Source organism: Drosophila takahashii, chromosome 3R (assembly GCF_030179915.1).
Source record: "Drosophila takahashii strain IR98-3 E-12201 chromosome 3R, DtakHiC1v2, whole genome shotgun sequence".
NCBI classification, from domain to species: Eukaryota; Metazoa; Arthropoda; class Insecta; order Diptera; family Drosophilidae; genus Drosophila; species Drosophila takahashii.
The window spans coordinates 24,722,186-24,749,322 of record NC_091681.1 but is presented as its reverse complement, the minus strand read 5'-3'; the positions used below and the strand labels follow the sequence as shown (position 1 = coordinate 24,749,322).

Genomic DNA, 27,137 nt, shown 5'->3' with positions numbered 1-27,137 from the left:
CAGAGGCCGAGACCTCGACTTCGATTCCGTTTGCCCGCATTTTGGAACCTGCAAAGCCGAAAAGTATCGAATTGTCCGATTCTGTTTGTGTGAAAGAGATTTTGATGTAGTTTCCGTACGGAATTCGATGGGTTTTCTTCTTTCGGCCGCTGTTTACGATGGGAAAATTGTCGATCCTTTGTGGGTTCCTGGGAAGCTGAAGTTTCTTTGCTATTTTCACTCGGCACGATCAATGCGGGTCGGTGTTTAGTTGTCTAAACTTTTCCGTTTGATTGGGAGACAGTTTTAACTTTGTTCAAGAAGTTTTACAACTTATTTAGCAGCCATCAAAGTAGTTGCTGATTTTTAATTTATTTATTTTATTACTTTAAAAATATGTAGTCTCAAAAAATCTATTAATAATTATTTAATTTTAATTATAATAAATTATAATTGATATATGTACTTGCGATTTAATACAAATTAAATCAATCTTAAAAACTTTTGTGAACAATAGAGTTTAACTTTTTCTTTTCTTAAGATCTGATCTTCCCTGATTTTAGGCTCCATAAAAATGTATCACTTTCACCCTCTTTGACTTGAACGGCCCACATGATTCTGCAAACCTTTTCCCTCCCTATTCAAATGCCCCGTGAAATCTTCAGATCTATCCAAACGAGCCATAACTTAGCCCCTGACTAAGTGCCCACCTCGCCGCGATCGAAGTACCAGCATCTGGCCAAAAGGTCACACGCAACTGTGGAACGGAATATGGATATGCCAATCCTTCAGAGGGTGACACGCGCTGTGGGAAGAAGGCGAGAAGGGAGTGGGAACAGCCAGAAGTGGAAGACGAAGGTCGCAAGCGTGCCAAGTCGATCCCAAACAGGGGTGGAAATTTCAGATCGAATCATCACCCTCATAAGTCCAATTGGAACTATAGCCATGGGCTCAACCATCGGTATTCCTCTGCATTCGGTGCGAGTCAAAAGTTAATTGTTGGTCCAACATGTGTGACGATGAAGGTGTATTGTTAGGGATGGCGATGACCATACACGATGAGGTGGTCAAGGAATAGGGGGGCACACTCAACTTAAAAGCGGAAATGATCTGTAACAATGTAAAGCCAGCAAGGACCCTCTAAATTGGGATTTTAAATACATATTTGGGATAGTGATTTCAATTTTTTTCCATGATACAAATTTTATTTTAAAGTTAGAATAGTTATATGTTTTTGATATTCCTGAACTGCAATTGCATATTGTTTTGCTTATAAAACAAACTCTCAAAAGGTGTCCAGAATTCTTTTTTTAAACACCACACTCATAAAAATAATTTTCTACATTTTAGAAAATCGCCCTAAAAAATTTTTCGCCTTTGAACTGAGAAAAATTTTCTATTTTCACGACAAATTTGCCATAAATTCAAGGCAGGTGACCATAAAAAAATATTTTTAGGGTTAATTTTTCTATTTTTCTAATATTTAGGGCGATTTTTTTCGATTTGCTTCGTTTTGACCTTTTCTAAATCCAACGGCGAATTGCCCTAATTTTTTTTCTAAAATTTTTCTAAATACAAGGGCGATTCGCCTTAAAAATCACTCCAAAAGTGTGAAATTCGGTAGCCCAGCGGTCTAATCACTTGCGCTTTCAACTTTGCTATATGAGGACTAAGGTCGTGCGGTTGTGGGTTCGAACCCTGTGTGATTCAACTTGATTTTTATGTTTTTTTTTTTTGTAAACATTATAATACTGAGGACATTTTTTCGTCCGAATTTTAAATTAAAGTAGTCTTTAAACCTTAAAAACGTATGGGAGTTCTGAGTTAAAAGCATACTTTGTGTTTGCGGGCAAGAAAACGGGACTAATTGTCACATTCGTCAGGAAAAAAATATACGGTTTAGTTGCCTTTAGTCATATTATAACGTAGACCTCAAGAAAATAAGATGTGTGCAGAGTTTGTTCGTCGTCTTGCGCGATGGGTCTGTGGTGCAGCGGTAGGACGTTAGACTCTAAACCGAGAGGTCGTGGGTTCGATTCTCGCAATGACCAAAAAAAGTAAGTTGTTTTTTCTCCTCATATTTATTTCCCTAATTCATTTACAAACATGATTTTTCAGTTCTAACGGCTGTGCTGTATAGATCGGGCCCCCCTCTTAACGCGGCTCCCATATAAGCTACACACCAATACAATAATATGAAACGGTGTCCTCCGCCGGAGTTGTTTAATTAAAGCAGTCCCAGTTCCCAGAATATAGACGATTAAAAAAAAACATGCTTCCCAAATTCTGTTAAGCATGCTCAAACACGATTTTTTTTAATTTGTCTAATTTTTTAGGGCATTTGCCTATAAAAACAGAAAATTCGCCCTTAATTTTAGAAAAATACACCTTAAAATTAGGGCAAATCACCCTAAAAACAGGAAAATATTTCTTATTTCAAGAAAAATCACCCTAAATTAAATCAAATTTCCATCGGGATTTTTTAGAAAATTTTTCTAAATACACGGGCGAATCGCCAGCGGATACGATTTATGGGCGATTTTCTAAATCCACGGGCGAAAAGTCAGTTTTTTAGGGCGATTTAGGGTAAAAATTTCTATGAGTGCAGCAGAAATGTTGTGTGTAAGAGAATTTACTTTAAATTTCAACGGTAACCTAAGCTTCGAAAAGCAAATCCCAAAATTTCTCTATATTTTTGTATTGGACCTTACACTTTATTTAGTGAATTTTTAAAGTCTACACCTAACAAATATAAATGATTAATCTTTCAGACGTGTTTACTTTTATTAACAATAAGTTTAACTAAACTATATTTTAGCCTTAAATCAAACATAAGCTTAAGTATAATAAACTTAAAAGCAGTTTGATTGTGATATAATGAAATATTATAACTGATCTGATCAAAGTTAAATTATGAGATCGTGATCTTAAGACTCAACAGTGAATGGCAAACTTTAGATATTATATTAGTCTGATCCTTTTTTTCTTCCCCAACCCCTCAAGGATCTTTAAATCTGATCTGAGAACCAGTAGAAGTGAAAGTCCCGTTCCCAGGACCGCTTTTACCGATCCCAGAGCTGCCGATCTGCTGGTAGCCGTGCTCATTCGCAACCAAAAACTGGACTCGGGCAGCTAGACCCAGTAGGTGGAAAAGGGAGGGGAAAAGAGGAGAGCGGCAGGGGAGGGAGACCACACCCCAAAGCGCGAGGGAAACGGAAAAGTCTCACGCGCCAGCATGAAATGCATGGAACAGCGGGCCGTCGCGCCGTCTCACTTGCACATCGATGATGGCCGCCGTCGGAGGGCTGCGATTGGTCGCTGCCGGCGCTGCTGCTGCGCTGCCGCCTGCGCTGGTATAAAAGGACAATCATCGCCAGTAGCCGAGTCAATTAAGGCCAAAGACTCGAGCGGTGAGCAGGCTGTTAGGCTATACTATCCAAAAACCAAGTGCGAATAAATACTAAGTAAATACTAACTAGTAATGTTTTTGCCAAATGCAATTAAATGATTTTTACCAGTGTATCAAATTAAATCAAATTAAATACAAACGATCAATGGATTAAGAGAGGCTCTAACCTAAAAGTTTAGCTAGTGTTTGTAGTGCTCAGTGTCTTGTGCTTCGAAGGATAAAATAAATATCTAGATCTAGAGAATGGAGCACGATAGCTTCGATGATCCCATTTTCGGGGAGTTTGGCGGCGGTCCCCTCAATCCGTTGGGCGCCAAACCTCTAATGCCCACCTCAACTGCCATGCATCCCGTGATGCTGGGCAGTGTCCACGAATTGTGCAGCCAGCAGCAGCAGCAGCGACTGCCCGATTGCAACACCATCCTGCCGAATGGAGGAGGCGGCGGAGGAGGATCAGCCGCCGGAGGATCCCCCAACTATGTGACCAAGCTGGATTTTGTGAACAAGATTGGCTGCTACTCGCCGAGCCAGAAGTACGAGTACATCAGTGCACCGCAAAAGTTGGTGGAACAGCAGCAACACCACCAGCACCATCAGCACTACACGGCCACCCCGCCGCCCAGTCACAATGGCATCCTGCTGCACAAGCAATCCTCGCAGCAGCAGCAGCAGCAGCTGGTGGGCATCCTGGATTATCATGCTCTCAATGGCAAACTGGAGTACTCCTCCTCGCCCAAGGATCACTACGAACCGCAGCAGCAGCAACAGCAATTGCAGCATCTCTACGGCGGCAGTCCGCATCATTTGGATCATCTGGATCACGGGAGCGATGGTCTGCTGCAGGACTCTTCGCCGGTGATGATCAATGGAGGATCTGCGGGTGGAAAACTCAAGAAACCCGATGAGATGTGCTCACAAATGGAGGCTGGCGTTACTCCGCCAACGAGTTCCTCGTCGGTGGTGGTCAACGGTGTGGCAGGAACGACCAATGGCACAGCCAACTCGACCACTTCCTCCGGCGCTCCGGCAATCCCAGCGGGAGGCGTGGCAGCTCCTGCCCCCAAAAAGGATGGGAACAGCAGCAAGAAGAAGGGCGATCCCAATGGCATCAAAAAGAAGAAAACGAGGTAAGCAGGCGACACACACATATGGTTTATCCACGGCCAATTAGTTTAACGACGGGAAATCAATGAAATTATGTGGCACAAGATGATAATTCTAGCTATTTATGACGCTGACCACGGGGCGTATGTGTAATTTCGAGCCCCCAGGGGAATCGCATGCAATCTGGGGGGTTAATTATTTGTTAATGTCTCTCGGAAGCGGAGGTGGAAAAATGTCCTCTTCATTATTAGTGATTAAATCGGAATTTTTTTTGCTATATATAAAGAAATCTTAAGGTAGAAAAAACCTTCTTATTAGAAAATAAGCCTTTAAAATTGTAGAACGTATCATTTTTATCAAGAATGTTCCTATCAATAACTATAAATATTTTACTCATCCTCTAAAATACATTTAATTAAAAACTTAAATACCAATTTCTCCACAACCATCGAGATACACCTCATTTAGAATCTTACTTTTAGGGGTTTTCAAAAAATGTGATTCCTAATATAAACCCAATTATGCATTCTCCTAATCCATTTTATCTTCTCTGTTTTATTAAAGAACCACCTTTACTGCCTACCAGTTGGAGGAGTTGGAGCGTGCCTTCGAGCGTGCTCCGTATCCGGATGTCTTTGCTCGCGAGGAGCTGGCCATCAAGCTGAATTTGAGTGAATCTCGGGTGCAGGTGTGGTTCCAGAACCGCCGGGCCAAGTGGCGCAAGCACGAGCCGCCGCGCAAGACGGGCTACATCAAGACGAGCACTCCGCCGACGGCGACCCTCAATCCCGGAACCCTGGCCCCGCCGTTCACCAGCTATCCGCAGACGACGACGGTCACGCCGCCGGGCAGCATGGACAGCTGGACGAGCTACCAGACGCCCTACGAGCTGACGCCCCAGTTCAGCCTGCTCTCGCCGGCGGCCAGTCCGTATGGCACCTATTCCGGCCAGTATGGCGCCTATGTCCACGAAAGCCAGCTGTTCCCGATGCGCCACTACGAGTACGGAAGTCCCACGCGCATGGAAATGGGTGGCACTTCAGGAACGGTGACCGGAAATGGCGAGGAGGCGGTGGCGGTGGCCAATGGCGGAAGCTATCAGCCGGCGGAGCTGCAGACGGCACAACAGCAGCAGCAGCAGCTGCCCGACGGCACTTTGGTCACCGTCCATGCCCACCAACAGCAGCAACAGCAACTCAATGGCAAGTACCTGAGCGCCGAGGAGGCCAAATATGTGCATCTGCAGTGCCATCAAAGCGGTGCCGGCTTGGAGCTGAGTCCCGGAGCCAGCTGTCACCTGGTGGAGACCCAGGGTCAGCACTACGTGACCACGGCTGCGGGAGGAGGAGCTGCTTCCGGTGGCGGCACCAGCAGCGATGACAACGATAGCGGCGGCATGCAGACTGTGATCAAGAGCGAGGAGGCTGCCCAGCAGCAGCAGCAGCAGCAGGCTCAGAGCTACGTCCTGCCGCCTTTTTTGCACTAAGAGAAATGCTCACACACCGGCGACAGCAGCAACAACATCAGCGACGCTGGGCCACGCCCCCCAGCCTGCCGAGCATCCGCTTCCGGCGGCCATTTTAGAACAAAGTGGAGTGGGAGTGGGCGTGGAGTGTGCAGCATTTCAAACCGAGTGCGTTTCTCCGACTGAAAGTGGGGCTCCAGAAGAGCAGACAGGCCTCTAAATTAGTAGAATTCCACATCAGCAGTTTACTTAAGTGTATTCCGTTTCCAAAAAAGAGATTCCTATAAAAAATAAGGAAATTAGATCACGATAAGTTATCATGATTTTTGGTGAAATCGTTTTTTTAAATATGATTTAAAGCCAAATTTAATTGGTGAAAAATTGCTTACAAAAACCTCAATTAAGTTATAACTTAATAGTTAAAATTTGTAACCAACCAAATGTGGCTTTAAATCGTATTTAAAAAAAAAGAATTCACCTAAAATCCTCTGTCTAATGATAACTGAACAATTTTTAGGAATAATATTATTGATTTTTTGATATCTTTTCTGGCCAGTCCCACCCAGTCTCTGGCCACTATTTCCATATTGCCATAGGTTCCTTTTAGGTTTAATTACGCAAGTTGCAACAACAACAGAATCAACAAGTCTTGCCAAAACTTAACACGGTTTTTGTTCGGTCTAAGTCTAGGTTAATCAAGGGTCAGGGGTTCTGATTTGAGAACCCCACCCCCAGAATGCATTCCAAATGTGCCTTACCAAACGGGTGACGAGCGGCTTTCCAGCTGGAACCTTTGTCACCCAACAAATTTAGCTGTAGTTATTACCTTAAGCCTAAATTAAACCCCATTTACTGTTGTGTAGTTAGACAATAAAATGCTTTTTATACTGTATATTAGCTCATTTGGCTTTACAAAGTTATTACTTACTAATTTATCCATACCATTTTGTATAACGGTTTAAAAATGTTGTTATACCTACATTTAATCTAGTTTAAATTTATAATTGTAAGCAATACTCTAGGACATTTCGCAAATGTATATAATAGACGTATAAATAAATCGTATTTTGTACCAATAATTGATCGACTGGCAAAGAAAAAACTAAAGAGGGAATAACATAAAAAATATTTGTATCCTTGGTTGGATATAAAAAAAGATTCATAACAAAATGGAACAAAATAAATATAATATACAATAATATACAATCAGATTCCTTGGAAGTAAGCTAGTAAATACCAATTCAGGACAAAGAAAATAATCACAAATTAGATTACCCTCAGGTACGAGATTAATAAAACAAACAAAATCAAGGCTAATTGAGTCACGTGGACACAGTTCCCTGTTGCAGAACCGCTTGCCAGTCGATGCCCTTAAAGAAGGCATGTGCCTGCAATTGATCGTAGTCCAAACGAAGCTCCGGCGTCAGCTGCAGCAGTTGCTCCAGCAGGTCCTTGGCATGATCGGAGATCTCCAGGGACTCGCTGGGATACTGGACACAACCGTAGAGTTCTAGCTGCCCCGGATGAGTAACTTTGTAGGGCTGGAAAGGAAAAACATAATGTAAAATAAAAAGAAGAGAGAACGCTATAGTCGGGTTGGTGTCCCGACTATCTAATACCCGTCACTCAGCTAAAGGGAGTGTGAGGAAGATGTATATGGGCACTTCCAAAAATAAGTCCACCAAGCCAAAAACCTTGAAACTTGAATAAAACATATTTCCACATGATTTTGCCCCGATATTAGTTTCTAATTAGTTGGATACTGAGCTTAACTACAAATTTGGAGTATAGTTTGATTATTTTTATGACAAACTCCACCAATATACGCAAAAATCAGTTTTTGGCTATTTTTTTGTTATTTTTTGGACCTGTCTTCTATTGTTAATTTATCCTATAGGAATGCTAATATGTGAGTTTTCTGTACTGAATGCTTCATTCACATACTAAACTATTAAGTTAAAAGCAAAACATCCAGCAATTGAGAGATAGAGGTAAAGAAATCCGCTTTACAAAACAGTCGGAAAAAATGTCCCGAGCGACATGTCCCGAGCGAATTTGGTTGAAACTGCATACAAAAAAAACGGCAAAGAATTTTTGAGTGAAACCAAAAGCATTTCACAGCGACATGTTTGAACAACATTCTAAAAAAATCGCATTCAAATATTCCATTAGAATTCGGTAATTTCTGGTGTTGTATGAACTTCCCCGAAATCCACTTCTATTTTTGTCCCGAGCGAATACGGCAGTTTCTTACCGATATCTTAAAAACTAAAAGTGGTACAAAATCAAGATTTTTACCAAAAATAGAGCTTGGGAAGAGTGAAAAGAAAAGCCCATAATTAAAATTATAATCCATTGTTTTACAATTTTTTTTCAACTTTAAAGGTGTGCAAATGTCCCGAGCGACATTTTGGAAGTGCCCATATATAACCTTTTCTTGATTCCGCATAACTTTTTAATGAATGATCCGATTTAAAAAATGTCTTCTACATTTCGATAGATATAAATATAACAACAAAATTGTATTTATACTTCTCGGAAAGATTTTAAAATCGTTAGTGGGCGATTGTGGGCCTTAGAGGGTGCGTGGCACTCGGTTGAAATAAACTGGCGCTGCGTAGGAAGCCCAGGAATATGTGTTGGAAATCTCCATCTTATAGCTTTTGTAGTTTCCGAGATCTTAGCGTTCATACAGACAGACAGACGGACAGACAGAATATAATATACCCTTTTACTCTACGAGTAACGGGTATAAAAATTAAATACAAATAAAATTCTGAATTAGGACTCTCTACTTACCACACCCAACAGAAGCTGATAGAGCACCACGCCATAGCTCCACCAGTCCGAACGGAAGCTCAGCGGTCTCTCGGGCGCCACAAAGTGATTGGCCAGAGCCTCCAAACTGAGCGCCTTGTGCACGTAGTTGTCGTCCGAACTGAGACCCTCGTTCTGGTAAAAATACGTCAGCAGCAGCTGCCCCTTGGCGCCCAGCAATATGTTGGCCATGTGCAGATCGCGCAGAATAACGCCCTTGCCGTGCAGACAGTGAATGGCGATGGCCAGCTCGCAGGCCCACTGGCGCAGACATTGCTCTGGGATTGGGTTACTTCTGATGCGATTTAAATCCGCTTTTTGTTTCTTGGGTGTGACAACTCCCGCTTGCAGGTTGCTCAGTGTGTTTGCCACGGACTTTAGAAGCTGCTGGGAGCTGCGAACCAGATCGCTGACCTCGCTGTCTGCGGTGAGAGGCTTCTCCTCCTCATCCTGCTCCTGATCCGCGGGAAACAGCTCCCCGTAATTGACAGACTTGCTGCCCGTGGGCGTGTAGCTCTGCAGGTAATCGTACAGCCTGCCACCCTCCGCCTGCCGCAGCAGCAGGAAGATCTTCTGCTCCGACTGGAAGTAGGCCAGCAGCTGGACCATGTAAGGCACCTGTTGGGGCAGAAATATGCTCTGGGTGAGCGAATGACTTGCAGGCTTTTCAATGCCCTTCATAATAGCCGCCGGCTGCTGGGATTTCGTCACGCACTGCACCTGCATCACCCGCTCTTGGAGCACCTGCAGCACCTTGTAGCGGGCCAACTGGTTCCAGGGGCACTCCAACTGCGTCACACTGTCGCCGTCCGTCATGTCCAGCGAGAGCTGGAACTGCAGCTTCTTCGTGGCGCAATTGTCGGCCAGAAAGTTGGCATGTATCTCCTCTGCTCGCGCTAAATACTTGGCTATCTTGGCCTTGGCTATAAACCGGCGCTCTTCGTTGGCATCCTGCTTGGCTCCCTGGAGCAGCAGGTCCACGCCATGCTTATAACGCTCATGGGCTTCGGCGTACTCGAGATTGACCTCCGCCTGGACGGCATGGCTAAACTCCAGGGCGGCCTCATAGATGTAGTCGCTGTCGTCGCTTTCTATGGAGGCCATGGGCGTGAGAAGGCGCAGATAATCTCGCTTGGAGGGGGCTTCATCCGGCTTGGTATCATCCGTGCTTGTTTCCTTTTCGGTATTAGATTCATCGTTGCTCGTTTGCTCCTTATCGCATCGCGGATCTAGCGGCGTAATGCCCCCCGCATCGTGGTGGTCATAGGGCAAATCGAGTTTATCGCAAATGTCGGCTATGGCTCCAGCTGCCGTCCCTGATCCTCCATTGCCACTGCAGCCGCTCTCCGCCGTTTGCAGCCGCAGGGATCGCTCCACGTACAGCTTCTTCAGCGGTGAACCACTGGGCGAGGGCGTCTCCTGGAAGAACTGCGTGAAGGTGGCGCACTTGTACAGCGCCGGATGCTGGGCCGCAAAGTCCAGGAGCTGCAGGATGTACTCCTTTCGCCGCTGGATGACCGCCGCATCGAATCGCTTGAAGTAAGAGCTATCCGTGGGCACGGGCAACTTGCCGGGCAGCTGGAGACTCTTGTGGCGCCGGCTCAGCTCGCGATGCAGCCGCTTGACGTCGTGGAACCGCTTCCACACCACCAGGCAGGTCAGAGCCTGGGGCACCGACCTGGGGAAGACCTAAAAGTGGGAGAGCATGAATATGGCACAGTTTCTCTGCCCCCCAAAAACCAAAAACTTACAATCGAGGTGATTTTGTAGATGGTGTAGCCGCCCTTGTGCTCCTGCGTGTCCGTCACGGTGAAGCTGTGGATCCATCCTCCCAGGTTGAGACTCATTATGGCTACGGCTTACTTCCCCGCTCATTAACGGACAAACATATTTGCTAATATATAAAATTCGTTTTTTCCCATCAATGCAGTGTGGCCAAAATATTCGAGGAAAACTTTTTCCAAGTGGCGGAATTACTAGAACGATTTAATAATTTATTTAATGTCTGTAGTTTACACCTCTTATATATAAGTTAAAAAGTTTGTAAATTATTAATATACTAATAATTAAAAACTAAGTAAAACGGTCATATTTTTAAATTGAAAATTCAAATTAATATCGTTATCGATAAAGTTTATGTTCAACGACACAAAGGTTTGTGCCAAAGCTAAATGCCACTCAAAGTTCACAACCAAGTAGTGAGTCGGCGCTAAGAGTGTCAATTCGGTGGCTAATCAGATTTTAAGTAAATGAGTTGTAGCTTTTGTAGGGGAGCCTTATTAACTTAGGAAATTAAGAACCTGTACATATTAAAACAGTCAATTCTGGTCTGATAGACTGTCATAGTGTCACCCTCCCAAGTTCACAACCCTCGCCCGCGCCTGCGCACCACTCGCTGCATGCCTTTTTTAGGCCCTCTTCGGGCCATCGCCCCTCGATTCTAGTGTTTTACCCGCCGCCCGACACGGTCACACCGCTCGAGAAGTAGAGAAAAAAGAAGGCGACGAATCAAAAGCAGCAAGCAGCAAGCAAAATCGACGCCGCACGTACCGGGAGCATTTAAATAATTTTTTCTGTGGATTAATTTAACCGAAAAGGCTTCAACACAATGACTGAGCGCGAGAACAATGTGTACAAGGCAAAGCTGGCCGAACAGGCCGAGCGCTACGACGGTGAGTAGAGTCCCAGAATTGACAAGAAAAAACCGAAAAAAAAATGGTAGAAAAAACGAGTAGAGTACGGGGAAAATTTTCTCGACAGAGGAGCGCCAACGTTTTGGGGAGGGGTCGTCCGAGATTTTTTTCGTTGATCCGTTGCGTCGTCGCGTGGTTGCTGAAAAGCCCCTAGCACCGCTTTTTCTCCGAATTTGCCAATTGAAAAGTGAGGCAAAGCTTCTGGACGAGGGAAAATGATGGAAATTTTCAATTTTCACTGGTGTAGGTGCAGCCGAAGCGACGCAGCGTCGCGATGAGTAGTATTTCTTGCGAAAACGAAAGACGGGAGGAGGAGGAACTCGAAGAGGAGGAAGAAGAAGCAGAGCGTCGGAAGAACGAAGAGGCGAAAAAAGAGATGAAAACCTGATTTTTACCGGCAAAAATTCGCGTGGTTTTCGCAAAAAGAGAAAGAAACGGAATTGCGTATTATAATTTACAGCAAATAGTTGGGTCTTTTTTTTTTTTGGAAATAGTATTAGTGGTTTAGAGGGGGGAAATTTTGTGTATTTAGCGTTGCGAGCGAGGGCTGCGCGGCGACCAACATTTCCTTTTCCTCTTTGGTTGCTAAGGGCTGTTTGTAGTTGTTTCCAGATCTTTTTTCTTTAGTAGCAGTTGTCAAGGCGTAACTTTCTAGAAGCGACACAGTTTTTTTTTCGGTTATTAAATATATTTATATTTATTCCACACCCAAAATCGATGCGGTAGCGGGGGTAGGTGGCTCGAGCCCCTCTCTTTCAGCCCCCCTCTTTTTCACGAAATGTGCTTTTCATGCGCAGCAGCGGCGTCGTCATCATCATGCCGTTGCTGCGAAAAATCGATGAATGAATCGATTGTGTCGCAGAGTTGTCGCCGGCCGCCTTCTCGCTCTTTCCTCTACCCTCCCCACGGCTCTCTCTCCTTGTCTTGCAGCTATTGCTTAATTCTTTATTTATGCAAATTAGTTGCGGCTAGTTGCAAGCGGTTCTTCTTCTCCAGCCACTCGGCAACCCTGTCTGATAGTGCAAAAAATATAATCTTTTTTTCTTTCTGTTGCTCTCGAATTACTCATGCTTTGCGCATGTATGAATGTCTATATGTATGTGTGAGTGTGAGAGTATGCGTGTCCAGATGAGTGTTCGCCGGGCGGTTTTTATTGTTGCTGTAGCTTTTGACTATATTTAATTAAAAATACTCCAATTAATTAAAAGGCAGCTCAAAATGCAAAGATAGACGCTGCGGGAGGGGGACAGAAAATTCGGCATTTGCAAAAAGCGCGCGCTTAACCAATTGCCATAGGCGCTGCGTGCGTTGAAACGAGATAACTAGTGTGTCTGTGTGTCGGCGACGCTTGCTAACTCACAGTGGCTGTAAAAAGTTAACAAACATTTGTTATTTCCCTCTTTTTGTTGCTGTTGCAGCTGCTGCTGCTGCTGCTAATGTACAGCAACAATAATTGCAACAGTACTCTGCTACTAATTGCCTGCAAAGCTGACAACATTTACGGGCGGCGGCGGCAAAGGAGTCAATCAACTATTAGCACACACAGGCATACACTGGGATATTTGTGTCTGTATCACATGTTTGTCTTCTTATTTTCGCCTGCGTGTGACTCTCCGTTGTGCGAGTATATTGGTGTGTGGAGCACTTGGCGTTGGCCTTGTCGCACTTGGACAGTTTGCGGTGGGGCTCATGCTGGAGCACCAATACCAGCGCGCACAAAGAGAGCAGAGCAAAGCACAGTCGCCAGCCGGCAATGTCTGCGCCCCCAATCTGAACTTGCCTCGCCCTCCGCCCCTTTTTTCTTCAGCCCCTGTCGCCTGCCCTCCCCCTTTTCTACACACATTAACGTCAGCCTTTAAGTTTGCTTTCTCAGGTGCTGCCCCCTCTCCGGGCGCTCTCTTTCTCCCGCTCTCTGCGTTCTATCTACATTTTTTTCGAGGTCGCGCGCTGCTTTTTCCGTTGATGTTCGTTCTCGTCAATGTCGTCAATATGCGAAAAAACAAAAAGCATACATAAAGTTGATTGATGGTCGGTGGAGAAGGGGGAGGAGCGGGTGGTGGGCTAGGTGTGTGTTGTTTGTTGCTCGATTTATGTTCAAATTGCACCATTTAGGCGGTCCTCTGCCTCTGTTGTTTGTATTTCCTTTGTCTAATTACACATTCTACTCGCTGTAACGGTATGTGCGCATGTTTTTTCAGCTGCTGCGCCCTTATGTCACACACACAAGCGCAAGACACACCCACGGGTGCCTAGTAGGGGAGGGGGTGGATCGCAGAGAGTTGGGCGGAAAGGGGGGGGTGGGAGTATACTCCTGCCATTTCCTTTTTGGTCCCTCTTTCGTCTTAATCTTTTATTCCAGCTCGCGTGACTTTTTTTTGGGGCTTTTTGTTTGTGCGTCAGTGGGTGGTGGTGGGTCGCCTTTTGGGCGCCTAACAGGGTTGTCGCATATTTATTATATTCAAATTTCCATGAATATTCTTAAAAATTGAATTTTATTAACAAGTTTCAATGATTTTCTCTACAATTTATTTAAACTTGAAAGTTAGGATACGAAATAAATAAATTGGGCTGACAATAAAAGAAATTGGACCTAATGTGTATCTAGCATCAACGTCGTTTTTTGGTTTAAATGTCTTAATTGTAGTAAATTTCATACTAAGATTTTTGCACATATTCTGAAATCATAGATGTTTCGAGAAGTTATCAAAATCTACAATTTTTGACTCAGCTTATGACTTATCATGCCCGCGGGACATGGTCTTTATTTTTGGGACTCATTTATTGATTTTCGCCTTTCTATATGTATAATATTTAGTGACTGGCTGACGCGCATGTCTCATAATTGGTAGTGGATTACTACTAAGCAACATGTGCTGTACAATTTATAAGCTGGGAGGATCCCAGCCCCGCCAACTTCCACCACCTGCCTCCTCTTGTTGTTTTTTTTTATGCGTGACACAGCCTTGCCATCAGTGTTGCAAAATGCGTGTGCAATTGCAATTCCAAACAATCTGCCAATGCAAACAACAATTTTTTGAAGTTCACACAGAACCACAAAAATTCGTGAATCATTCTACTTTATTGGCAATTTTTCACAAATACGTGCAACAACAACAAGCAGACAGTCGGCAAATGTGCCGCTGTGTGTGTGGGGGGGAATTGTGCGGGTGTCTGAGTGCGAACTACGTCAGCAGCTGACTGGGACATCGGGTGGGAGCGAGAGGGCAGCAAGTGCAAGTCAGCAAAGGAAACAAAAAGCTAAAAGCGCTACAATTACAATATTTTTTTCCAAGCACTGCTTTATATTGTTATCAACCAAATATGCCCGAGCTAGTTAACAAACCTGCATCTGCTTTTTGCCAGACAGCACAGAAAGAAAAATGTTTAATTTTGATGATATACCAACAAATTTAAATCGATATTTTTAAACATATCTCTCTAATATGCTCAAAGAATATATCATGTTATGTCTGTGGGTTCTGAACTATGTCTTTTTGGTTAGCAAACCATTGAGGAATATATTTTGATATAACATTATTCACATATCAGAAGGAAATAAAAAATGTAAATGTTTTCTGTTATGATATATATCTCCATTTTTCTTCTGTGTGGATCCCCGAGCATGTGATTCATGACGCAGTTTTGGGATGGTGATGCGAACAGAAGATAGAGATGCCCTACGGGCCCGATAGAGGGGTGCAACAATGTGGCGGAAACCGTTATCACCGGCTGATTGCATGGGCCTGTAGTGGTATGACAGAATCGGTTAAATCGGGCGTAGACGCAACACGGAGTTATGCATAAATATATGTGCATGACTTATATATCATTATAGATTGGGCGTGTCGCTGATAATAGAAAAAGGTAGACTAGACGTGCAAGGACAAAGGGAAATGTCAGATATCATGCCTTTTCAGACCTTGGATAAACTTATCTATTGATTTTCGGAAAGTTTTTTTTAGAATGTACTAAATTTAGGTAAAGTTATCTAACTTTAGACTTTTGTTTCTTAATTATTCTGGTAGAAAATTCTAGTAAATATAACATAAAAAATAAAACAATATACAAATTCTTAGTAATATGAATTTAATATGTAAATTTATATGATGAATCATTAAAATGTTTACATTCTGGGGAAACTTGGTCAAATAGGGTGTGATAGCTTTGTTGAATTACTAATAAAAGCAAAATGCGAATTGTTTTTTTTTATTTAACTCGCTTATGAGGAGTCTTAAATTTTCAGAGAATGTCTGACAATGCCAAGAGAAATTATGAAAAATAATGTCTTAAATGATAAGCAAATTAAATAGCAATTAAAATATTTTCATAATTTAAGGATTGTCCATAAATGAATGGGAAAATTGGGGCTGCATAGTTCAACTGGTGTACTAAAGACCCATTTTCAAACCCCTTTTTTTCCTTACAGAAATGGTTGAGGCCATGAAGAAGGTCGCCTCCATGGACGTCGAGCTGACTGTCGAGGAGCGAAACCTGCTGTCGGTGGCGTACAAGAATGTGATCGGAGCACGGCGGGCCTCGTGGCGCATCATCACCTCGATCGAACAGAAGGAGGAGAACAAGGGCGCCGAGGAGAAACTGGAGATGATCAAAACCTACCGGGGACAGGTTGAGAAGGAGCTGCGCGACATCTGCTCGGATATACTGAACGTGCTCGAGAAGCATCTCATTCCATGCGCCACATCCGGCGAAAGCAAAGTATTCTACTATAAGATGAAGGGCGACTACCATCGCTACCTGGCCGAATTCGCCACCGGTTCGGATCGCAAGGATGCGGCGGAGAACTCGCTGATTGCCTACAAGGCGGCCAGCGACATTGCCATGAACGATCTGCCCCCAACACACCCCATCCGCTTGGGCTTGGCATTGAACTTCTCGGTGAGATTTAAGCCGCTCTACCTCCTCCCACATAATTGTACTTACATCTTGATATTTTGTATTCTAATAGGTGTTCTACTATGAGATACTCAACTCGCCGGACCGCGCTTGCCGATTGGCGAAAGCCGCTTTCGATGATGCCATTGCCGAGCTGGATACGCTGAGTGAAGAGAGCTACAAAGACTCGACACTCATCATGCAGCTGCTGCGGGACAACCTCACATTATGGACGTCCGATATGCAGGCAGAAGGTAAGTTGTAATCACATCCATTTGTTCAGCTCCGTTATTAAGTTCTAAATATTATACTAAGAAGTAGACCCCAACGCAGGTGATGGCGAGCCCAAAGCAGAAATCCAGGATGTTGAGGATCAGGATGTGTCGTAATTTAAGTAAACCCCCGCCCTTCCATTTAAAACACATTATATACCTTCTAAAGTAAATATAATACCATATAATATATATGCATACAACAACAACAAAAACAACAACACGACAGCAACAACAACACGGAACCAAAACGGCAACAACAACATCCGCAATCAACGAACGACAGCAATAGCAGCGAGTATAAAAGTAGCAGCAGCAACAGCAACATCAGCATAAACAACAACAAGCAAATCCAGCAGCAAGCAACAATATTTCATCAACAATAAACAACATGGAAAACAACAGCACAAAAACAGAAAAAAAAACCAAACAAAATGTTTGAAAATTGGGCGGCCTGGTGGGCGTGGCGGCATGGCTGTTGCTGCGGCAAGAGATCGAAACATAAAGAATTCGCGTCACTATTTTTTGTCGTCGTCTGGCGATGTGGCTCCTCCACTTTAGAAAACTGCAACATCAACTACTACATTTGAAATTTTTGCATTCGAGAAACCAAGCATTATATTATATTTAAATAAATATTATATTTAATTATGAGAAGCAAAAAACAAAACAAATAAACTTCATTTAAACCACAAAAACAAACAAGAAATGAACATGAACGAAAGTCAAGACACTTAACGAAAATTCAATCACAAAGCAAATTTCATCGAGTTGGCATGCATTAATTTTTAAACTTTAAAAACAACAGCAACACGTAAAATACAACTTTAATTTTAAGCCAATAATAAACGTGAGAACGAGGAAATAAAAACGAATAACGATTTAATAAGCGCAAACGTAAAAGTAAAACATAAAGTCGAAAATGTAAGGAAAAAATACAGCAATTAATTTAAATTTAATACAAGAATAAAACGTAAAAGGAGTAAACGAAACGAAATGAGCAAACAGAATGAAAGACGCAAATAAAGCTAAAAACTATATTAAATGAGAAAAAGGAATGTTAGTTAAGCGAAATTCAAAACGAATTCTTAAGCTTAAATTTGTATGTATGTAAGTGTACTGTTCAAACACCGACACTCGCACACCCACTCTCACACATACCATCCACACAGACACCCACAATACGCATACGAACCGTTTGTTTTCTCTTAACGTTTCCTTGCTCTCTTTCACTCACTCACTTATGCCCATATTTTGGTCACTTTGCATGGTCAAATTAATAAAAATCGAACGGGAATTTATTTGATTTCTGTTTTTCGCTTTTCGTCTTGTGTTCTCCATCGCAATCGCAACAATTTTTCTCATTATCTTAACTTGCGCAACAAAGAAAACATATTAATAATATAGAAAAGTATTTGTAGTTGCTAAATACAAGAAACAAAAAGAATACAAAAACAAAAAAAACAACGGTACATATATATATTGTATACATATATACTTGTATATTTTCTATGCCTACCACTTATGTAATTTGTAGAGATTTCGAACTTTTTCCCCCCAAACTAACCCCCTCCTCCAGCAAATCCGAAATTCCAATCCCAACTTCCGAACTTCCCCTCAGCATTTAAAGAGAAACCTCCCCATTCCCTGGACAGAAACTGAAACCGCAACAGACGAGAAATATCATTTGATTTAGCTAAAAATCGACTAAAACGAAATCCCCTACAAGAACAACATCAACGGCAGCATTATCTGTAGCGTGTTTGCGTGATTAGCGAAAGAAAATATAATGACATGATGAGCAGCTACAGGAGAATTTTCGCACGAGCTTTTTCGCAGCTCTTCTTTTCCTTTTTTGATAAACGAGGCGCGAAAGAAAAGCGGGCAGACTAATAATTCGCAGTCGCTAAAAAGAAAAGGCCCGTGCAGAAAGTTAATTAAGCATAAATCAGCCACAGCAACAACAACCGCAACATTCTTGAACGGAACAGCAACAACAACAGCAATACAAGAAACCAGCAGCTAAAACTGACATTCGTATTCATTTCAAATAAAAATCATAAAAAAAAACAACAATTGGGCATCACAATTTATTTATTATTAATTGAGTTTCGGGCTCTCGTGTGTTTATGGGCTTATGAAATGGGCAGAGCCAATCAGCCAGAAATAGAATCTAGAAGGGAGCGGAAGTTTTGCTTTATCGGTCCAGACAATGCTAGACAACAGATGGTTGAATATTCTGTCGAGGGTCAGCTTTCAATCAGGGAAATAATCGTTATTTGAGATTTTTATTTTAAAAGGTTACTGAGATTTGTTAAAGTTTTAATAATCAATTTAACTGGTTTTTATGCACTTTATAGACATGGACAAATAACAGATAATTTGCTTTTCAGATTTGTTGACATGCATATACTTTGTGGACAAGAGTATTTTTTACGTTTAAAACAAAATATCACAGTAGTGTTTTTAAAATAAAAATCTCAAATAACGATTATTTACAATCCCTACTTTCAATAGAAATGAAAAAACTATTTTTGATTTCATATTTCAGACCGATACTCTTGATACTACAATATTCCGAAATTTACAGGGTTTTTTATATAAGAAACCGAATCTCTGTTCATCCAACGCAGTTTAGAATAAAGTGTACCGATGGTAAATTAACAAAAGAAAAATATAATCAGTTTCTTTATCACTTTTGATGGTATCTACAGGCTATTAATTAGCTCACAGCAAGTTAACCAAAGGATTGTAGCTCAGAAATCGCACTACTGGTGCTGAAAAACTATACACGCTAAACTAAATAAGCACAAAATGCAGGCAGAAAAGAAAACGACAACGCTTCTGCGTCAAATCAGAAGTGTCCACTTAAGCTCAATGTCATTTGGCCAGCACTTTCGTTGGGCCACCAGAAGCAACACGAAAAGTGGGTCTAGTGGCTATTGTTTTTTCTGCATGACGATGTGCACAATATAACCATATACATATACAAATGCTTAGATATCTATATTTGAAAATCTGGACAGCAACCGATGGATGGATGGCAAAGGTAGAGAAACAGACAAAAGCCCAACTGCGGTTCAGTTGCAAAACGTAGCTCGAGTCTCTGCGATGGCACTGCAGCTGCAAATCGAGAAGCTCAAAGGTTTGGACAACTACAAGGCCTGGTCGATGACGGTGCGGGCGTATCTGGAGTCCGAGGAGCTCTGGACGGTGGTGGAGAATGGTCCGGAGAATAACGAGGAGGTGAGTGGAGGTGGCTATGCGTACATCAAAACCCTGACCAAGCCGCCTACTCGTTGCAGTCCCTGCTGAAGGACAAGCGAGCCAAGTTCTTGATCCTCTGCCTGATCGAGACCAAGTTGTGCCAATTCATGGTCAGCATTCGCACGGCCCGGGATCTGTGGAACTACTTGCGCACCCAGCACTCGCTGCGCTAGAATCAAATAGATCAAATTCAGTCGATTGTATTGGAAATATATATATGTATGAATTACAATTTACATGGGTACTAGGGCTCTGGAAGTTCTATAACCACCGGCTGATCCTCGGGATCCTCGTCTAGGAGGCCCTCAAAGGCCCATCCCAGTTTCCTTTCCAGTCGCTTGGCCAGCCGCTCGCCACTGACACTCAAGCCGCCCGCATGCAGATTGACCAGCAGTTCGCGTACATCTTTGTACACCGTATTGTGTGGACCGGGAACCATTAGTTCCTCGGGCAAATGAGGCAGCTGATGGGCCAGCACCTCGCTGTACTTCATGTAGGCCAACTTGTGCTGGGTCACCGCCGTTTCCGAGTGAGCCAGCAGCCCGAGAATCTTGCGCCAGTGGGCCAGGGACTCCACAGAGTAGCCAACTAGGAAAAACACATAGGCCAGCTGCAGTTCCTCGATGAGTCCGTCGGCGGTGTCGAAGGAGTCGAGCAGCTTGTCCACAGCTTCTATGCAGTCCATGGCGTGACGGGAGACGTCGGCCGGCGGGGCATCCTGGGGAACACGCTGGGGAACCTTACTGAAGCGTGGTGCTGTTCCCTCCACGGGTTTTAGGTCCGGCAGCAGTTCGCTCTCGTCCAACAGAAGCCGGGCGGCCGCATTCCGCCGGCTGATGCTGCTCGCACCCACTACTCCCCTGGGACGCTCGGCATCCGGGCAGGATTGCAGTTCGATGTTGGTGCGAATGGTTCCCTCCGTCGGACGACAGCGCTCCACGCACTCCTCCGTCACGCTGCCGCTGAGCTCCTTCCACTGGACCACGTAGCGGTAGTCGTAGGGCGCCAGCATTCGCTCCAACTGCGCCAGGTTCTTGCGGATCCTGTCGCGTTCCACCTCCGGTTCGGCAATCCGCCGCGGACGCAGTTCCTCCAGTTCATGATCCCATTCGCGCACCACAATCTCGTTGGGATGGAAGAAGTGCACGAAGCCGACGCGAGGAGCTGCATCGCCGTATGGACCGCGGGAGGCGCACCAAACGTAGTGGACGCCTGGTGGAATCATCTTGACGCCTCGGAAATCCGGACCAATTGTGTAGGCGCACAGATCTATGCCGAATTCCGTGCCCTCGGGCACGCCGGCAATGACCAGCACTCCGCCGTCGGCCAGGAGGCGAAGGGCCAATTGGGGGTCCATCTGCATGCTGGAGTTGTCCTTGTTCATCTTAAATTTATAGTTATTTGAAATTATTCGGCAAAAAGAAAACAACTGCAAGCGCGGCTGTTTTAGGTGGTTGCCAGATCTGGCGAGTTATCGATAAGTTATCTGTTCCTCTTCTTGAATTGTCCGGCAACATTGTCATATCGATAAGCGATACTTTTAAGGCGGTTATTCAAATTCTCATAAATTAATTTTTAAATTAGGAAAAAAGATTACAATTAAAATTCCTCCATTTTCTTGATCTTATTTTTTATCCAGACCTTTATTGTACTCCTATGCTTATATTTATACGTAGTGATTAGTATTGCAAGCTGCGTTTAGTGCCGATATCGTCAAGTATTTGGCGCAGCTCCTCGTCCTCGAAACGACCCTCCAGCGAGGGAATCAGCGCCTTGGCTTCCTCGGGCGCCTCCGGGCACAGATTACCCAGGGCAGCCAGCTCGAATTTGTGCAGCTTCTTCTGCATCAGCAAGCTATTAAATAAAAATTTCCAAAAAATAAGTATTACTATATGAACGATAATTAATTTATTACAGTAAGTACCTTCGCACAGACATGATAGTCTCCTTGTTCTTAAACTTCCGAAAACTATCCGTATAGGCGTACGTCTTCATAAAGACCTCCGAGAACTCCTGCTCCTCGTCGGCGGATTCGTTTTGTCGCTTGCGATGATCGAGCAGCATGTGCACCTCCGATATCAGCAGCGTCTCGGCATTTTCGAACTCTGAAAGGGATACCAGGCGAACGGGAATCGTTAGCAGTTGGCAGGCAATGAATTTCAAGCAATTTACAAGTGAAACATGGAGAAGAATTAAGTGTTAGCTGTAGGAGGGTGGCCTGCTAATATGGCCGTGTTCCAGCAGAAAATCGTAGATCTGGCGCGTTTTGTTCACATCTATTTTGATGAGCCGACGCGCATCCGCCAGTCGCAGATAACCGAGTTTGGTGTGCTCCGAAACGAGTTGGTTTTTATAGTCCAAATAAGATTGCGGAACCAGACGGGCTACACTGCACAGCTTGCGCTCGCCTTCGTCCAGTTTGGAGTAGCCAGGCAGATCTGGAAATACGAAATAACTATTTTACTTCGGTTTTAAACAAGGATGAGTGCGTTTCCTACCTCCAATCTCAATGGGACTTGCCTTGCGGCGAGTGTTCATGCCAAAGAACTTCGAACTGAGGCCCATTGGCAGATGCTCTCCATTTCGGTTGCTCTCGTAGTGCTGCACTAAATGCTGCCAGTCAAAGGAATCCATTTTATGCCTGCCGTAATCCCGCTGCGCCTGCTGACGCTCCTTGTAGAGGCGGGCATACAGCTTCGCTCCCGAAAGAGTGCGCACACCGTTCTGTCGCAGATCGTAGAGCTTATGCAGCCAGGTGTGCAGCTCCCTGTTATATCGCAGCGACTCCAGCAGCATGTCGAACTGAATGGGATCTGGGCAGATCTGCATGAAGCCCAGGAAGCGCATGCAACTAGCATCGGTGGCGAAGGCGTTCACATACTTGGAAATCCAGCTGACAGTGCGATTGGGCATTATCAGTCCGTGCTGCCGCATGATCTTGTAGCGGCGTTGACGCTCTCTGTCAATAATAATAATTGATCAGTTGAATACTTGTTAATTGATAAAAGAGCTCTGCATGAATGGATTCAATGAATTATTTTGAATTTTTTGTTTTGTATGAATGAATTAATTAGAATTTTGAGTTTAATAGAATTGAATGAATTTGAATTTTGACTTTAATAGAATTGAATGAATGAATGGCATGAATTTCGAAATAATTCAAAGGACAATTTCTTTAAATCTGCCTGAATTTTATTTACTAAGCAGTTAGCATTGATTTGTTAAAAATTTTCCACTTTTTGTTCTCAAAAGAAAGCACAAAAAAATCTGGCAAACTCAAAAAATTCATAAAAATTATTCATTCATTCATTCAATTCGAAATGAATTAGAAAAACATTCAATTTATGTCACATAGAATTGAATTTTACAAATCAGAAATTTTATGGCATACTATCATAAAACAGGGCTCAATTTGATAAGGCTTCTTACCTCAATCGATTGTTGTATGCCCGCACCAGTCCCAGCTGCAGTTCCTCGGTTACCCCGCGCTCCGCCTCGCTCTGCGCCGCCTCCTGATCCTCATCCCGGCCCCTGTGATCCCTATGATCCACCATTATGGACAGCAGACTCTCCGCGGAGGTGTCGTAGGGCGTATCAAAGTCGCCCCTTGCACAGCGATAGCCGGCACTTAGCTTGAACTGCATGGAGGCGATGTCATCGTGTCGCGGTGGATCCAAACTGCGCATCTTAAACACATACGGCATTCGCTCGGGCAGGTAGCTGTGCCTGGCATGCTGCAGCTTGAGTAGCCGCTCGAATATCCCCCCAAAGTAGCAATCGTGGTAGTGGCGTCGCACCTCCGCGGGATCATGCCGCTGCTCCAGAGCCTGGGACACCGCCTCCCAGTTCCCGTAGCCCTGGGTGCGCAGGGTCTTCAGCAGAATGCGCTCCTCGCGGGCCGTCCAATGAGGTTCCTCGGCGAAAACCTGGATGCTGTCGCGAACTATGATGTAGGCATGACTGTTGCGGTGCGAGGAGACCTCCCTGCCGCGGGCGAAGCACTGCAGGCAGAGCACAATGTCCAGGCACTCGGCGCACTTGATGTAGGGCTCGGCGAGACTGCAACGACACGTGGCACAGCGACTGGAGTCGTTAGAAGCCACTGGCACAGAGCTACTCTCATCCCGCGCCAGTTCCTCCAGCTGCTCCAGTTGTCTGTGTAGAGTGTATGGTCTATAAAGAACCGTGCAGCTCCTGGTGTTCCTATCCTGGCGGGCATAGGCGAATCGCTGAACCTGCTCCACTGCAAAGAGGCAATTCAATGTGGTAAACATGTGGAGGAGCGCCGCTTTCGGGGCACTCGAAGCCAAAGATCTTCAGCCAGTTTCACTTGTAAGTTGGGTTTCGGTTAGTGGGGGGCGTTGGTTACCTTTGGGAAACTGCAGGTCTGCGGCGTCTTCGTCCACCATATCCACGGGGTTCATAAAAGACATGGCTAAATAATATTAAACCACTTTTTATTAAGAAATTGCAGTTTTTAAGCACTTTTCCAAAAAAATGCCGCTGTTTTTAGAGATGGACAAAACAAACCGATAGCTAGCTAAAAATATATCGATAGGTTAGCCGCAGCGATAAATCAAGATGGTCACCCTAGGTTTTGTTTTGGTCCGGGTGTTTTAATTTTACACGAAATTCCTCGGCTTTATCCAAGAAAGTGATGAACCAGGAGGCGGTAGTACCACCCGAGTACTGTCACTTCTTCAAGACCCTGCTGGTGGAGGAGCTCGAGCTGGAGACGGACCTTCAGAAGCTGCACTACGGCCAGTGCGCAGTAATTGGACGACTGGTGCTCGAGTCGAAATTCTATCGCTTGGAAAACGTGCGCGTTAAGAGCCTGCCAGAGTGAGTAAAGCTAATCTATGGATTCCTCTAGATCCTAACCAGTAATCTTCCTCATCCAGGAACCTATCCCTGCCCGAGGGCACCATATCCCTGCTCCTTTTGGGACTCACCCGCGAGAAGGCCGTCGAGCAGAGCGTGTCCATCGGTTCCTATTGCATTGTGCGCGGCGAAGTGGTCCTCTGCAATGTTGTGCATGCCAACAGTCGCACACTGACCGCCCGCGGAGTCCACGAAAAGGTCTCCAGTCTGTCCCACGATCCTGCCGCCCAAAAGGAGTTCCTCAGCTGGCTGCGGCTCACCCACAAACCGGCCATCGACTTGTGGTTTATCCAGTCCATCGACCGACCCGAAGATCTGCTTTGCCGCAGGCTGGAGATCCGGGGGCTGACCGTGAGATGAACACACACTACCTGACCAGTTCGCGCACCAATCCGCAGTTCTACATATTCAGCCAGCTCCTTGGCCAGGACCTCAATTGGACTAGCGAGCTGTGCAACTGGGAGGCGATTCAAAACGTCGCCTGGGAGGAATTCTGGCAGCGTGAGGGGCACGAACTGCTGGAGCAGAAGTGGCACAAGCGGTTTCCCGAGTACAAGCAACTAATAGAGGTGGTCACGCCGGAGGAGCAAGAACTTTGGCAGGAACTGTGGGAGAAACACGCCAGCGATTCGAGCGCCAAGTTCTGGCACATCTTTAGCTGTGCCTTTGAGAATTACCAACACGATTTGGCCAAATCATTTGGTCTCTTGGAACAGGATTTAGAGAACTTGAGCCTTGACACTAAGCCAAGAAAGATCAAACCACGAAAAACAACAGAAAGCGAGCAGGAGGACTCCTATTTGACGGCCAACGACGATCCCGAAGATATAGACGAGGAACAGCAGCTGCTGCTTTTGGGTTTACCCACTTGCTTTGCCTCTAAAGCAATTCAAAAGAACCGAAAGCAAAGAAAGCCTCAAGTGGAATCTTCTAGCAGCGATAGCGAGGATAGTGACGAACTGTTCAACATGGAAAACGATGAAAACCGCGCTCTCCATGGCGTTCAAAGTGGTGGCATCAAAAAGAACAAACGCCGGCAAAGGCAGGCCAACAAACTCAAGGCCAGGATGCCCGATTTCATGCAGGAGGAGAATAGTAAAATGGTCAAGTACTGGTTCAAGCGCTTCTCCCTGTTCTCCCGCTTCGACCAGGGCATCCGGCTGGACCGCGAGAGCTGGTTCTCGGTGACGCCCGAGAAGATTGCCAAGCAGACGGCCCGTCGATTGGCCTGCGACTTGATCGTGGATGCCTTTTGTGGCTGCGGCGGCAATGCCATTCAGTTCGCCAACACCTGCGGACGCGTAATTGCGGTGGACATCGATGCCGAGAAGTTAGCCATGGCGAAGCACAATGCCGGCATTTATGGAGTGGCCCACAAAATCGAGTTTGTTCATGCCGATTTCCTGCAGTTTGCGGCGAGCACCAGGATTCGCCCGAATGTAGTGTTCCTAAGTCCTCCTTGGGGAGGTCCGGACTACCAAAAGCAGGCCCTCTTCGATATAGAGAAAAGTCTGCTGCCCGTGGGCGCCAGTCATCTGATGCAGATTTCTCGCCGACTGGCGGCCGACGTTGCCTTCTTCTTGCCACGCAACTCGGACATGAAACAGGTGATCGCGCTGAGTGGAGCGGGACAGCAGTGCGAGGTGGAGCACAATTATCTGGACACAAGGATGGTGGCTATGACTGCCTATTATGGTAGGGGAATTATAAGGAGTCAGTAAAATATTTGTTAGTTAAGAGAGAATAGTATTATAAGTAACATGTTAAGCAGAATTCATAACGATATAAGATACAATATAAGATAAGAGCCAAAAACTAGTTTCTTCGATAAAGAATTATTATGTAACCTACTAATAAAGGTTTCTAAAAAATGAACTTATATATTAATTTTTAAAAATAACATATTTCCAACTAGGTTTCAATCTACACTCTTTTAAGGAAAAAAATCAAAAATATAAAAATAGTTAAAATCATTTTTTCATTTATGCTTGATTTCTTAAATATCAAAATTTGGTATTAATTTGAATGCTTTGAATAGAACATTTTTGAACTTAAAAATATTTTAATTTATTTTAACCGCGAAGAAACTATTTAGTTAAAATGATTTTACTATTTTATAAGAACAAAACGAATGAAAGAAATTATGAAATTTAATCAGTTTGACACAACCTTTTTGTTTATTTTACAATAAAAAATGTAAGCACATTTTGTTCTAAAAATACTTGATATCAAAACCACATTATGCAAGTAAACAGAAGTCACAAATCCGTGTAATTATGCTTTACAGAAACATGCTATTCTTTATTTGTACCTTTTTTGTTCATCGCTTATCCCCTTAAGTTTTCGTCTCCCTTAAC

The 27,137-nt window shown here is 44.3% G+C and overlaps 8 protein-coding genes and 1 long non-coding RNA gene across 13 annotated transcripts; 5 read left to right on the top strand and 4 right to left on the bottom strand.

The window, feature by feature from the left end:
• Positions 1–3,409: 3,409 nt before the first annotated feature.
• Positions 3,410–6,269, top strand: repo (reversed polarity). The gene is made up of 2 exons (XM_017137114.3): positions 3,410–4,515; positions 5,057–6,269. The coding sequence occupies exons 1-2, from the start codon at positions 3,632–3,634 to the stop codon at positions 5,976–5,978; spliced, it is 1,806 nt and encodes a 601-aa protein (XP_016992603.2). The 5' UTR covers positions 3,410–3,631; the 3' UTR covers positions 5,979–6,269.
• Positions 6,270–6,836: 567 nt separating this feature from the next.
• LOC108054244 (ribosomal protein S6 kinase-like 1) lies at positions 6,837–10,736 on the bottom strand. Its single transcript, XM_017137113.3, has 3 exons — positions 10,526–10,736; positions 8,757–10,463; positions 6,837–7,498 (listed from the first exon to the last, which is right to left on the bottom strand). Exons 1-3 carry the CDS (start codon positions 10,619–10,621, stop codon positions 7,280–7,282), a joined length of 2,022 nt encoding a protein of 673 aa, XP_016992602.2. The 5' UTR covers positions 10,622–10,736; the 3' UTR covers positions 6,837–7,279.
• A 480-nt stretch (positions 10,737–11,216) lies between these two features.
• On the top strand, positions 11,217–18,708 carry 14-3-3epsilon (tyrosine 3-monooxygenase/tryptophan 5-monooxygenase activation protein epsilon). 4 transcript variants are annotated; one of them, XM_017157949.3, is made up of 4 exons: positions 11,217–11,446; positions 15,894–16,363; positions 16,434–16,614; positions 16,694–18,708. In XM_017157949.3, exons 1-4 carry the CDS (start codon positions 11,383–11,385, stop codon positions 16,747–16,749), a joined length of 771 nt encoding a protein of 256 aa, XP_017013438.1. In that variant the 5' UTR covers positions 11,217–11,382; the 3' UTR covers positions 16,750–18,708. The 4 variants fall into 4 exon arrangements, with proteins under 4 accessions (XP_017013438.1, XP_017013437.1, XP_017013436.1 ...); XM_017157948.3 differs by having other exon boundaries at positions 16,682–18,708; XM_017157947.3 differs by having other exon boundaries at positions 16,679–18,708.
• LOC138913401 (uncharacterized) lies at positions 11,931–12,403 on the bottom strand. The gene is made up of 2 exons (XR_011419130.1): positions 12,176–12,403; positions 11,931–12,118 (listed from the first exon to the last, which is right to left on the bottom strand). It is a non-coding gene; the product is annotated as an uncharacterized lncRNA (long non-coding RNA).
• A 960-nt stretch (positions 18,709–19,668) lies between the features above and the next one.
• LOC108068415 (uncharacterized) lies at positions 19,669–21,306 on the top strand. The gene is made up of 2 exons (XM_017157952.3): positions 19,669–19,878; positions 19,938–21,306. The coding sequence occupies exons 1-2, from the start codon at positions 19,669–19,671 to the stop codon at positions 20,070–20,072; spliced, it is 345 nt and encodes a 114-aa protein (XP_017013441.2). The 3' UTR covers positions 20,073–21,306.
• LOC108068411 (protein AAR2 homolog) lies at positions 20,144–21,283 on the bottom strand. The gene has a single exon (XM_017157942.3). It carries the CDS (start codon positions 21,281–21,283, stop codon positions 20,144–20,146), a length of 1,140 nt encoding a protein of 379 aa, XP_017013431.2.
• A 190-nt stretch (positions 21,307–21,496) lies between the features above and the next one.
• Positions 21,497–24,443, bottom strand: LOC108068410 (Transcriptional adapter 2A). 2 transcript variants are annotated; one of them, XM_070217074.1, is made up of 5 exons: positions 24,269–24,443; positions 23,329–24,187; positions 22,398–22,858; positions 22,072–22,337; positions 21,864–22,004 (listed from the first exon to the last, which is right to left on the bottom strand). In XM_070217074.1, exons 1-4 carry the CDS (start codon positions 24,330–24,332, stop codon positions 22,099–22,101), a joined length of 1,623 nt encoding a protein of 540 aa, XP_070073175.1. In that variant the 5' UTR covers positions 24,333–24,443; the 3' UTR covers positions 21,864–22,004; positions 22,072–22,098. The 2 variants fall into 2 exon arrangements, with proteins under 2 accessions (XP_070073174.1, XP_070073175.1); XM_070217073.1 differs by lacking the exons at positions 22,072–22,337; positions 22,398–22,858; positions 23,329–24,187 and adding an exon at positions 21,497–21,753 and having other exon boundaries at positions 21,824–22,004; positions 24,269–24,429.
• Positions 24,444–24,474: 31 nt separating this feature from the next.
• moi (modigliani) lies at positions 24,475–25,140 on the top strand. Its single transcript, XM_017157950.3, has 2 exons — positions 24,475–24,741; positions 24,801–25,140. The coding sequence occupies exons 1-2, from the start codon at positions 24,557–24,559 to the stop codon at positions 25,138–25,140; spliced, it is 525 nt and encodes a 174-aa protein (XP_017013439.2). The 5' UTR covers positions 24,475–24,556.
• Tgs1 (Trimethylguanosine synthase 1) lies at positions 25,137–26,665 on the top strand. Its single transcript, XM_017157944.3, has one exon. It carries the CDS (start codon positions 25,137–25,139, stop codon positions 26,499–26,501), a length of 1,365 nt encoding a protein of 454 aa, XP_017013433.2. The 3' UTR covers positions 26,502–26,665.
• Positions 26,666–27,137: the final 472 nt, after the last annotated feature.